The sequence below is a fragment of the Falco punctatus genome (genome assembly GCF_963210335.1).
Source record: "Falco punctatus genome assembly, chromosome: 9".
Lineage (NCBI taxonomy): Eukaryota > Metazoa > Chordata > Aves > Falconiformes > Falconidae > Falco > Falco punctatus.
The window spans coordinates 24,493,167-24,506,512 of record NC_137589.1 but is presented as its reverse complement, the minus strand read 5'-3'; the positions used below and the strand labels follow the sequence as shown (position 1 = coordinate 24,506,512).

General features: G+C 41.3%; 1 protein-coding gene across 5 annotated transcripts in view; it reads right to left on the bottom strand.

Moving 5' to 3' along the window:
• Positions 1-3,102: 3,102 nt before the first annotated feature.
• WDFY4 (WDFY family member 4) overlaps positions 3,103-13,346 on the bottom strand; it is a 144,283-nt gene continuing 134,039 nt past the window's right edge. For all 5 annotated transcript variants that reach the window (XM_080401530.1, XM_080401533.1, XM_080401532.1 and 2 more), the window contains 5 exons: positions 10,988-11,167; positions 7,722-7,904; positions 7,027-7,114; positions 4,669-4,780; positions 3,103-3,552 (listed from right to left, as the gene is read on the bottom strand). In XM_080401530.1, coding sequence (XP_080257656.1) covers positions 3,486-3,552; positions 4,669-4,780; positions 7,027-7,114; positions 7,722-7,904; positions 10,988-11,167 — 630 coding nt within the window. In that variant the 3' untranslated portion in view covers positions 3,103-3,485. The remainder of the gene's footprint in view (positions 3,553-4,668; positions 4,781-7,026; positions 7,115-7,721; positions 7,905-10,987; positions 11,168-13,346) is intronic.

Below are 13,346 nucleotides of genomic sequence, written 5' to 3'. Positions count from 1 at the left end.
ATTAGACAACAGAAAGCCACAGAAATCAGACAGTATTTAATGCTCACTGTTAACATTTATAAGGCTTCTATGGCTGAACAAGGAAGCAAGATGGTCTGCGCAATAACCAAATAAGTGTAATTAAGGCATTTTAGTGTTTATGGCCCTCAATTAAACTGATTTTTAAAGTCACATAAAGGTTGTACTGTTCCACATTGCTCTTCTTGGTTTCCCTACAGGGCAGAGTTAAGACCGTGCCTTATTTCTGCATTTCTTATCCTAATGGGATTGGATTTCTTTAAAGGGTAATTCTCACCCAGAGCTACTACCCCTTGCAAAGCTACTTCTGAGGTAAACACTCTGTTGATGTTCACACTGAGCCATTTACGGTAACAATGAAGCTATGCTGCAAGTATATTTGCTGTGGAATTGTTCATTTGCTTTTCAAACATATTCTAGATTTGCTACCCCTACATCCTATGCAACCATTAGAGATTCAGTATCACACCAGTATACTCACCAAGTAGGCACCACTAGTGTCCCTGACCTAGTACCAAGTCTTGTCTACGTGCCAGCGAGAGCCACCTCCACATCTAGAGCCTACAGAATTTCACGGACATTCATAATTTACCAAGTACACAGGTGACCAACACAAATATAGAAGTATATGCATATAAGAGAACGAGTTTCAGCTAACTGTTCAATCATATATTGCAAATTTATAGCAAAATGTTCATGTCACAGGGACTTGCCTGCAGAAAAATGACCAGGTAGCACTCTACCACTTGCACACACTAGCTGTATCAGACCTAGGAAATACGATGACAGCAACATGCTTAAATTTGTGCCTTAACTCCGCAAGGAAGGAGTGGTGCTTTTGATACTCACAATATGTATTTCTTTTCATGACTTACAAGTCTGGGGGAAAATCCTCTAGAGCTAGAAACTTTCTCAACCAAGCACTGCTGTACAGCAAATCACTCATAATCAGAATTTTCACCAGGAAAAAACTGCGACCTACTTCTATCCATTTGCCTTTTGTATTCTCCCAAATTACAACTCCCTGAACATTAGAACAAGCTTGACTCAGGAAGACATTAATTCCTGACCTGCTGACTTCCATTCAGACTTGCACACTCGATTTTTCCTCTGTAATCCAAACCAATAGCTAATGCACCTTGTCCTTCTCTTGAAGGTGTAAGAGAACATGAGGCACAAGGAGATGAGCCTGTCAAATCCATGCATGGCTAGCCTACAGTTGGCCTCTTCTTATATCAGAATCAGGTTGATGTCTACAGCATTGGAGCCAGGCTGTAAAGTAGGTGTCAGTGCCAGGTCTAGGAAAGGGACTATCTGCTATTGGCAAAGACAGGCTGCATGAAAAGGCTAAAGGAAGAGGCACAATTATCAAGTTATGAAGATGCTTACTAGGTAAATGAAAACACAGGTAGTGAGCTGCTTTCATGGCTCTTAATAACATATCACAGTTCAGTAAAGCTGTATTCACAGTTGACAGGAGTCCAAGTCTTGCTGTCCATGTTTCCAAATTGCAACTTATTTTTAAGTAATGTGCAGAGGGAAAAGAAGCAGTGTACGTAATTTTGTTGAATTCTGTGACAATTGACCTTTCCCCAGTCCTCAGGAAAAGGAAAGACAGGCACGGTCTACCTTTACTCCACAGGGCTACTTTGATTGCAAAAACATTGGTGCATTTTGCCCTGCTTTCAGTGCATGTTTCACTGAGCACAGAAAGGACAGTATTTGAGTCATCAAGTCACGCACTTGGAGGTTAAAAAGGATAACCAGCCAGGTCATCTGTGGAGACATAACACAGCTTTCCTTATATGTCTGCATCATGAGCTCTAATCACCTCCAATTACCACATTTTCCACAGGCTATTACCTCACTCACTGTGGAGGTCAGACAGAGCTGTGGGGTGGGTTGGGGCAGGGACACGTCTCAGCACTCTGCAAGGAAGGAAGCTGTTTGCTATAGGAAGTTGCTCATTCAGCAAAATAATTCAAAAGAAGAGTCCTGAACAAAGCAGTGCCCTACAGGAAGAAGAAAGTTGATGGTGTAGTTAGAAGATTGGTAAAAAACTGTCTTCCTCTCCAGATTCTTCCTAACGATGCTAGCAAGTCTCTAGCACCAAGGTTGTGGCATATAGCAACTCCTCAGCCTCTGGGCGCCCAGTGCAGCACACACAGGGCTTCACTACTGCAGTGCTAACCAGTCCCAGTGCAATGGGAACCAGGGAACTCTCCTGGCTCTGTCTGTTCAGGGGTGTGTTTGGCGGTATGAACACAAAGGCCTTCATGACCATAATGTTCTTTGTTTTTTTTCTGGTTCTGCCCTGACCTAGACTGTGGTGTTCAGGAAGCTGCTCTTGTTAAGTGGTTACTCAGCCCTTCTGTGTGTAAGATAATTTCTTTACCAGGTCAAGGACAGGCAGGGGAGAGCGGGAGTAAAATTACCAGTTTAGCTCCTTCCAATTCTCATAAAATAGTAAGGAGCTTGATTTTTCACACTTTTTCCATTTCCACTAGGGACACAAATAGCATTTACATTTACTGCACTACGGCCTCAGCCTTCTTATACTACAAATACTCTCTTTTACCATGCAGGGTGACTGTGAAGGTAAATCCTGCAGTATGTCTCATATACTGATATTCCAGAGAACATCAGGACAAAGGTAAGAAAGAAGGCAGTGAAGGAGGAGAATGAAAGAATATGTTGGCCAGTTGTGTCAGATTTTCATCCTTACCCATTCCATGCATTTTTCCTACCCTGCTCACTATAAAAAAAACCACCAAAAAACCAACAAAAACCACCAAACAAAAAAACCCAAACAAGTCAGACATTAGGAAACTAAGGATTGCACCATAACACATGTTCACAATGGGGCTGGATAAGGGCAACACTATCAACCTGGGGATTGCTACCTTCACTTTGCAAACAAAATAGCTTCTCAGAAGGCATGCATACATTTTCATGCAGGCTCAAGGAAGCAGGAAGAGTAGAAGCAGAGGTATTAACATACTTGTATGTTAATAAGAACAAAGATACTATGAAAAAGTCACCTGCCATCTGTCTGCAGCTTCAGTATTTTCTGATTTCATGATAATAAAATTAGAATGTTAATTTTATTAAGCTACGTTGATCTTTGGCATAATCAAAACACTTTAATTTGCTAGCTATTATTTGTGAAATACAATGTATAAAGCCAAATTCAGTATCTAAAATAACATTTAAAATACAAAACTTTTCCCAGGACAGATACTGTAAAATCTCATTGTCTGCGTGCATGTCTGTCAGTGTCTCTCTCACTAGTTGGGAGTCCATTTTCTAATTTCAATCAGACTTGACTGCAGGGTCAGTCCAACATCTCCTTTGAGATTCAGTCCCCAGCCATAGGCTTCCAGTTTTTCTGGTTCTGTCATGTTTTGAAAAGTAATTTTCTCTCCATCCAAAAGGCTGAAAAACTAAGAGTTCTTGCCTATTTCTTCCTATCCATCCACAGACCAGCAGTAGACTCTTCCCCAGTCATCACCAACTAGGAGCTTGGAGGAATTTCTTGAGAAAGAAAGAAAAAAAATATGTTTAAGAATAAGACACAAATAGGATCAAGACTTTCTCCTGTATGTATAGCAATTAGGAGGATGCAACATTCAGGGGAGCAGATTATCTTTAAGGTTAAATTTGAAGAACAATGATATAGAATAGACAAAGATTTGTACCTCAAAGACTGAATCTAGAATTGGACGCAAACTTTCCTGGAGTTTAGTGCATTAGTTGTGGATAATCTAGCCAGATCAGAAACTCTTACCATTCTCTGAGACTCTGTGAATGTTAAATAATCTGCTTGTGCAAGTTTGGACTTGTTAGCATATAAATTATGGCTTCAGCCACTGAAAACTCTGCTGCATGCAATGCCACCAACACTAATGAAACTAACTGTCCCACCTCAAACTTTCCTATTTTCAACACATATAAACATCACACTCACTAAGCGCTCTAAAGCTGAGCGTGCAGAATATAGAAATCATTTTAGCATCTATCAAAATGCCAACACTTTTGGAGAGAAAGACAGCAACTGCTTTACAGTATGTCATAACTTCCTGGAGTAGGAGATAACAACAAATATTACAGCTAGATAAAACTGCAGGAGGGGGACTGAGTAAACTAAAACACTGCTGGCTGTGCAAACTGAGTGGAGTTTAACAACTGAGTTGTCCTTTGGCCAAAAACTTCCTGTTTACATTTTAAGGAGATAGTATCTCCAGAAACTGCTAGGATACTGTTTTTTCTAAGGTGCAGAAGCAGTGTAACAACTACTGATCTCTACAACTATACTGGCCAAACCCTACTGTTGCTCCTGAGTTGCCTCCTATCTGACCATTGACTTTCCCGACATCCTTCAATCAATACAGTTACCAGGCCAGCTCCCAGAGTGACTGCATTTGGTTAAGAGTGATTTGACTGAGATACAAAAAAGAAAAAACAAAAAACCCTACCAAATGACAACAAAAAAACTCAACAACAAAACCCAGAACCCCAAACCCCAGCACTAATACCAACTCCAGAATAAAATGAAAAGCTCTGCAGATTTAGGGCAGAGCAGTGGTGGCCCGAGGCTGGTGCGATGCCTTCTGCTGGGCACCGGCTGCTAAGCCAAGGGAAGGACAATACCTGGATACAGCCAGTGCTGTCACTGCTGGGCTGGTCTTACTTGGTTTTCCAGTCAAGGCAAGGCTGGGATTCAGTTCCCGACAGAGAACAAGATGTTTTCCACACTTGTTACCTGTTGTGTGGTTTAAAAATAAATATTTAGAAAGTGTCTGGGGGCAGCATGGATGGGATTGTTATTATTTACAGTCAGCAAGTTGTTAAGTTGAGAACAAATATATTTAATCTCTGCCTGTACTGTTGCAAAATAGGCCCATCCCAATTTAATTTGTGGCTATGATAGTTACATGTGCTGACGTGCGGCTGTATCAATTGTGTGCTAAATTGGATTTGTGTATTATTGCTTTCTAAATTGCATGCCTAGTTCAGCAAAATTGTTCATCAGTTTTCACTGGCTCTATGCTTAATAAGATGTCCCACAATACCTTGCTGCCAGGATATAATACAGCCCATAATTGCCTAGTAAAAAAGAAATTACATAAAGCTCTGGTATTATCAACTTATCTAAATCTGCTCATAACAGAACCAATAATTAAATGCTGAGAACATTTCACATACACACACACACATACATACACACACACCTAACAACATAACTCAATCATAGTTACTTTGGTCTTTTTAATGACTGTGGTTTGTATTAATTTTATTTTCTTTAATGCACATAATGAGATGTGGGAATATTTGGCCATTTAAAATAATTCTGAAGTCATCTGAATCGTTTAAGGGAGTGTGTCACTGCTTTGATTACACCTCTTAGCTCTTTATTAAAGAACACTGGTGCTGTATGCATTTGAAAACTTGCATCCTTACAGTCATGTGCAAACAGGTGTGTGTGTCTACACATCACCAGGTGCCTGGGTCAGTGCATGTCTCACATGACCCTCTCTGAAAAAGGCAGAAACAGGAGCATTCTGCTGTGCTCCCATGGGCAGATTTTAAGTCTCTGCTTAGAAACCAGTTTAAGAAATAAATTCTAAAAATAGTTAAAAACTCTGTTTGCTCAAAGACATGCCTATGCAATTGTACTTGAGTATATATGTACATGAAGGCATCTGCCACAGCAAGTTATGGACAAGAACTTAGGAAATTCTTAAAACATACCGGATGTTTCTATATGTAAAAAGAATCTGCAAAATGACTACAGAATACTACACAGGTTTTTGAAGGAATGTTGAGTCTTTTGGTTTGATTTACAGCAATCTCTGATTAAAGACCACAATGAAACCAAATACATAGCTACCACAGCCAGCCTGTCTCACATCTGGCATCTCTGGTGTTCTTGCACCTTCCTTAGAATCATCTGGTTCTAGCTACTCTGAGACATGACAAAAGGTAGGATGGGCATCTGGTCTGGCGTTTCCAATATGCCTCTGTACATATAAATATTTTCATATAGCATTCTAAGTAGTGTAGATGCCAAGTTCCATGAACAGCACTTCTGAACATCTCAGTGGTAATGCCCAATTACTCTATAATATATTTTTATGCAGATGTTACATCTATAGCTTTATATCTATGCAAATCGTGTGCCTAAAATTGAAGTAATAGAGAATGCCTGTAATGAGGATCACAGGAAATAAGTGGTGTAAATTATACATACTAACACCACAATTTCTTTCCCTTATAAAATGTGCTGGGAAGAGAAGAGAGCTGTGCTATTTAGGATGTGCCTTTAAAGTTCCCTGGCAGGTTTCAGCTCCCGTATTTGTTAGAACAGAGAAGTAAGCCTGAGTTGTTTTTAATACCAGTCAGCACCGTACCCCCATCATGTTATTAACCTCAACTCTGTGCGAAATCCAGGGTATCAGCTTTGGCTTGGCACACTTTTGAATAAACAGCTCCAAGCACTAGGGCCTGCTGCTGGCCTCCCACCATTTTGAAGGGCCTCTGACCCCATTTAAGGTGGCAAAGACAACAAAATTCCCTGTTCCATCCCAGGGTAGGATCTGGCAGTGCCCAGCCTGACGTTATGCTAGGATACTTTAGTACAAGCCATCAGCAAAGGTGCCAAGGGAATGGGCTTTCTGGAACCAGGATAGTTCATTAGTTTCATAGGTTTATGCAGAAAGGTGATCTATCAAGCTTGACAGAACCCACAACAGAGCCTATGAAGAAGCATGTAGCTTCATTCAGGCAGGATGTGCCCATGAGACCAGTGGCTCAGGGGCACTCCCAGTCTCTAAGGTAGGGCAGTGGCTACCCACTGCTGCTGGTTACTTCTGCAGAAACGCTGCACCAGTTACCTGCACCATCTCCCCTTCACACCACTGCACTCACACACCCTCTTCTTCCTCACAACCAAACAAGGTCTGCAGGACACAGTCACACTGCAGTGCACAGCCCACCCTGTGGTCATACCTGTGTTGCCTGGCTCTGCCACTGTGTCTCTCTGCGGTCTCAGTTCCGTAGCTTGCTCTGGAGTATTGGTGTATTTGATCTTCCACAGCTGTGCCGGCAAGGAGGTAAAAATGTAAAAAGCATGGATTATAACAATGCAACAAGAGAGAGATGTGGCTGTCTGCTTCCCAGCAAGGGGTGGAAACTGGACTTCTAACATCAGAACAGGATTTCACAGTCATCTCCGCCACTGTGCTGCAGGATGTCATGCTGGAGAATTGTATGGAGTAAGCTAGTGGGGTTGTGAGGCTGACATGCTAATGAGGATCCCAGTAACCCAGGAAGCTCTCCCACCAAACTGGAGGTGGAACCAGCAGTGAATTCCTGCTCCTGAGAAAGTGTGATTTAATAAACCAAATCTCTGAAACCAGACTTAAACATATATCCAATGGGCAATATGATTTTTGCTTTCAAAACCACACCAGAATGAAAAACACATTTTCAAAACTTCTCCTGAATGGCAAAGACTCCTCCATTCAGGCGGATAAAAGTTGATAGAAAGCAAGCATTGTACTGTGATATTCATCATCTTCCCTGTGCTGCCCTGTTAAGAAAGTGGTATGGGCTTTTAGTAGCTCCATCTCTCCATTTAGGATGCAAAATTTGTCTGATCTACAATGAATCAGGATTCCTTTTCTTTTCTTCCATCCACCTACCCTCACCACTCCATCTGTGCTTCCTGTGATGATGATGCTGTGTGTATCCCAGTCCATCACTTCAGCAAAGCAGCAGCAAACAATATGGCACTTGGGGCTGCAGGTGGTGTTAACACTTGCAAGAAGCTGACCATTGACTGTCCACAGATATAGGTAAGATCCAGCACAAGTGATAATATCACCCTGGAACAAAGCAAGAGGCAATGTTTCAAAATCCTACATTTATCCTCCTCACAACTTTTAAGTGCTGGTTATAAATTACAGAGTTGCTCTGACTTAAATTCTGACTTTTGTTTTGCCTCTGGGCAGATGATGTAAATCAGACAAAGGAAAAATGACATTTTTTTCCTCATTAAAAATTCTGACATTTTTACATCATAGAAACCCAAGACAACTATCTCAGATTTAGCAAGATAATACAGAAACAAAGTTTATTTACATCTTAAAATGAAAACATTTATTTAAATGTTCCCTTTCTATTTTCCAGAAAATCCAGGCTTTTAGTTGAAAAGCAGACTGACAGACTGACCTAGCTACTGTCAGAGGCAGGGACCGTGCACATAATGGCTAGCACAGTTTCCGGGCCAGGAGTAGCACTCTTCAGTTTTACAAATAAGCATTCTTTTAAACAAGGACATGGTGTTCACCTGCTTAGCTGTGAAGCCTTCAGTGATTTCACAATCCTCCTCTGCCCCTCACAGGGAGCTTAATGTCATCGCATTTGTAGACTTGCATTTGACCAATGACCAGCTCAGCACTCGGTGGCCTGCACTTCTGATGCACAAAACATCCTTTGCAACTGCATCTCTCATCTCCCTTCCACGCAGGTGCATACTTTTGCCACACACCGCATGTAAGGAGCAAATACACAGGTAATCCCTTAGGAGCAAGAAGCAGCAGAACTAAGAACCAATGCTGCAGTTTTGAAGGATCTTATTAAGAGTGCATTTTGATCAAGTTACTAATTGACCACCTGACCTTTCCAGCTTTGATGCATACTAAGAACCAGCTAAACAGAACATAATCAGCAAAGTCATCTGATTCTGGCACAGGCCAGTGTGCCCTTAAATTAGCGGCATGCATCTGGTTTAAATCAACTAACATGTACCTCCCCCCTGCCTGATCTGGGGCCAGGGCCCTTCACACTGCAGGGCAGAATTCTGAAGATAAAACAAGGATAGTGCAGTTAAAACAGAGTTGCCAATAATTAAAGAGATTAAATTTCAGCTACCTTATCTGCATGAGAGTACATAATGTCCAGGCATTTGGTAATGATCTACAGTGTTTTTCTGGTCTAGACCAGGGATTTAAAACTAACTGAAACTGTTAGTAACAGGAAGCTTTTACAGTCCTCCATAGCATATAAACTTTTGGGGACAACATTTTATTTTGTGTCTACATGCTACAAACATCATAAGGTTTGAATCTATAAATGGAGCTTCTAGATCAGGGGTCCTCAAACTTTTTAAACAGAGGGCCGGCACGCGGATGAAGTGGCAGGCAGCCATCTGCCGCTGCTTGGTTTCCTCCCCCCCCAACCCTGGCAGGGGAGGGGGGGGCGGGGGGGTTTCTGTTAATACAGGAGGTCAGATTGAGGACCCTGGGGGGCCGTAGTTTGAGGACCCCTGTTCTAGATACTCAAGCAAATACAAAACCCAACAATCACATAACAAAGAGCCGTATAAAGTTCTTATTTCACAGAAAACTATGTGGTTCACCAGTTTGTTTCCTTCAAACGTTTGCTTCAAATTGCTCTGAATTTTCCAGGAAAAAAACCCTTGTTACTAAACATACAATTTTGTGTCAATCAAAATATTTAACTTAGCACAATGGAAACATTTTGTTTCTATCTTCATGTTACAATACATAAATATATATATATAAAAAACAACCCACAAAACAAAAACTAATACCCAAACACATTTCAGAATTAAGCATCCTGTTCTGCTAACATCAAAAAAGATTTTTTCATCCACAACATAGGGACCCCTTCATCTTTCTTTTTTTGAAGCTTCAGTCATAGTTTCTTAAGGTTTTTCCCCTTTTAAATAAATCTTTCTTCAGACTATTGTCCAAACAGTTTAACCATTTGCACCTCAACAGCTTGGAGGACTGTGCTTGGATCAATCACCAGACTGTTCCTGGCACAGACCATTTCATTTTTGGACAGCTTTAGAAGAGGAGCTACCAACTAAAAAGTCTCTGTCAATGGTGGGTGGGTACATAGAAAGAAGAGGACTCCATCTTTCAGGGCTCTCAAGCCCATGCTTTGTGCCAGCCCACCCACTCATTTCTGAATGCTTCGTACTGCTTCAGCTGGCTTCATAAGGGACCACCATGGTATACTGAACTGGCCTGCTGAAGCCACTGGCTATTTTACACTAACAAGGACCCCTGGCACTGGGAGCTGAGCTGGCACTGAACAGACTACTTAATTCCCATTCCCAATTGCTAACCTTCAGATCGTATGGTTAATAAAGTTCTGATATGAGATGCCTGCTTTGATAGAGACTAAGTAAAGAATATCTGCCCGGTTTCTTACTGCTGTGTACTCAGATTTGGCTGTCTTGGTACAAGCTCCAGTAGTGGATCCAACCTCAAATTGTCTGAGCAGCTGGAGTCCTGCTCTAGTATGTTAGCAGAGACAAAAAATACACATATGCAAGCAACACTTTTGGGAGGTAGAAGGTTGGAAAAAATCTCATCCAGAGTGCTTAAAGTAAAATTCAATACAGAATATTTTCCTATCAACATGCATGCAATTCTGCCCAGGCACAGACACAGACCACTGCCATCAAAAGCTCCCCCAGACCCGAGAGTAGAAGGGAAAGCAAAAAGCCAGTGTTGTCACCACAAAGGTGTAAGGCAGTTGTCAGCTGAGGCAGCAGACTGAGGTCTAATGTCTCAACTGACATGGCTCTGCTGCTTGAATGTCAGGAGAAATTAATGAAATAATGGAGGCAATAAGGTTAAGGGTGAGCCAAATCCAGGATCTACTAGGGTAATACTTCATGCTCTGTAAACTAAAAGTTGTTTAATCCTGCTATCTACCCATCCAAAGATGTTTCTACTTAGCTACTCAGTCTAAGATGTTGCTTTTAGTGCTCGCCTCTCATCATTAAGAACACTATTAGCAATCTCTGTAGAAAGAAAAAAATCAATGTATCAGACTCTCAGGATGTTTTTACGTTGGGAAAAGCACCCATTAAATTATCATGAAATGTTCATGGATGCATCAGAAGAAAGATGATAAATGAAGATCTTACTGTTGAATTGTTGATGGCAACAGAACAGAGGCTTGCCCTGTGGGCAGGAAGCTGGTTTATGTACGTCAGCTGGTTCAGGTCCCAGATGATGCAGGTTCTGTCATCGGATCCACTCACGAAGATGCTGTAGGTCACAGATGCAGCAAGGCAGGTCACTGCCTGAGTGTGCCCATACAAAGCCTGGTGGGGAAAAAGCAACAAATAAACCACAGCAGAGGCTGGCTGATTTACTAGGGAACCACAGTCCTACTGTCAGTTTGCTTAGTAAGAACAGCAACCTAGTCATTCTTTGGAGAACTGAAAAGGGTATGAGGGGGTAATACTAAAGCATCTTATAGAAGCACCCTTGTTCTCAACTCATGATTGAAGAAAGTTGAGGCTCCAAGAGATTATATGACTTGCCCCAGGTTGCACAGTAACTCAGGGCCCTCAGCATACATTTCAGACTCTACGACTCTGCTTTGTGCTCAAAAGCACATTTTTCACTTCAGTCCATGCAGTTTTAAGTAAAATTTATGCTTGGAAATGACAGTTTCTCAATATTTTTTAAAAAATTGTGAAATAAAACTCATCAGGATGTATTTCAGTGACATTCTCAATCTTATCTTTCTGTTTTTTGAACAAGTACTAATTTTTTTTTTTTTTACTTTAGTTAAGAAAAACAGCATTTGGGGAGAATTTTTGCTTTAAAGCCATACAGAAATTCCTTTCTCTTTCATTCTTTTTTTGTTATTTTTCATAGGTTCCAGAGATATAAGGAGTGCTCAGTTTAATTTAGCTTTATTTAAACTGTTTCATAAAAAAAGACAACACTTTAGGCAACTTAATAGCTCAGATAGAAGTCATGGATTGAAATATACTGATGATAATTGTTTAATGCAGCATTCTCAAGTGACAGCAGTATACATTTCTGCTGTATAACCACCAATGACAGTAAAGCCTGTAGGGCAACAGAGAACAAGTCCTTCACAGCTTTCCTAAAAAGCCTTTACGGGCTCAGTTTTTAGCTGCTTTACTGTGAAAAGTCAGACTTACCAGTTTTAACAGCAAATGCATATTCCCTGTTAACTTTCTCTACAGGACATAATTAGCACATCTTCAGTGTCTATCTCAGTTCAGCATGGAGCAGAACCACATGTCCCAGCTGATTTTTGCAAACACATCTCATACTCTTTTCCAGCGTGTGACTGCCAGACTGAACTCTTGCTGGCTCACATGTGCTGCCACTTGCCAAGGTTACTAGGACAACAGTACTGAAACATTAAATCCACTGGTGAAGACACTGAGCTGCAGCAGGCTCTGTACTACTGAAGGTGACCTGCAACTATGAGGGATGAATTTCAGCTTGTGACTTTGTTTCATTCACAAGAACTGTTGACTAAAAATACTGGTACAAAATGGGGTATCCAAGAGTGGTTTTCAGAGGTCACAAACACTCTCTACAGAGCGTAGAAAAGGAGGCTCAACAGTAGCTTTGGACAGGCTGTAGAATAGTCTCTTTTACAAAGGACTGGGCATAACCCAGTGCCTGCACTTGAGAACTGCACAAGATCTCTGCAAAAAGGGTTGGGACATGGCAGGTTCAAGGGCTCCAAATTTCCTTTCTTTCCTCCAAATCATGAAAGAAAATGTATCCACTGTGACAGCATCCAAACTGGCAAGTCAAGCCAACCTAAGCTCCTGCATAAGTTTTAATAAACCCCTTTTTTTAACCCAGAAAGATCCTACCTGGCGGTGAAGTGCTTTAAACACAAGCTGAGTGTGGAAGAGGGCTAGACCTGAGCACAGTTATAATCTCATCTTCAATCCACCAGTGTCTCAATGCATATTCATGCAAAGATGGTTGCATGCTTTTAGTTCTCTACCATCTTCTCATGACTGACAGGTTTTCCCTTAATGGGAAGTACCCTGCAGCCTATTTGCAGAAACAACTATGAAGCATATCTCCAGAGTAAATTCACAAATATTAAAAAAGATGACCAGCTTCACCGCAGGAATGTTTAGTCCATGAAAACATAAACCAAGTTCTACCATCCAACTTAACTGGCTGACGGGGACACAGACATGTTGCAGCTATGCTCAACACCTCCCTAAGAGGTCTGTGTGGCAGACAGTATACTTTGCCTAGATGCTTCTCCCAGTCTATTGTCTCATATGGCCCAGATTTTCTGGGGGCTGGATTGCATGGATTGCTTTGCTCATGAACACTGAGGGAACTGGTAAATGCATGGATCAATACTGAGGCTATTATGCTCAATCTTTAGTGTTCCACAAAACTGTGGAAGCAGACCCTGCTAGAGAGGGAAAAGTGACTTTTTCTGCTGAAATATAGTTTCTGTACTTTACTACATTCCAAACC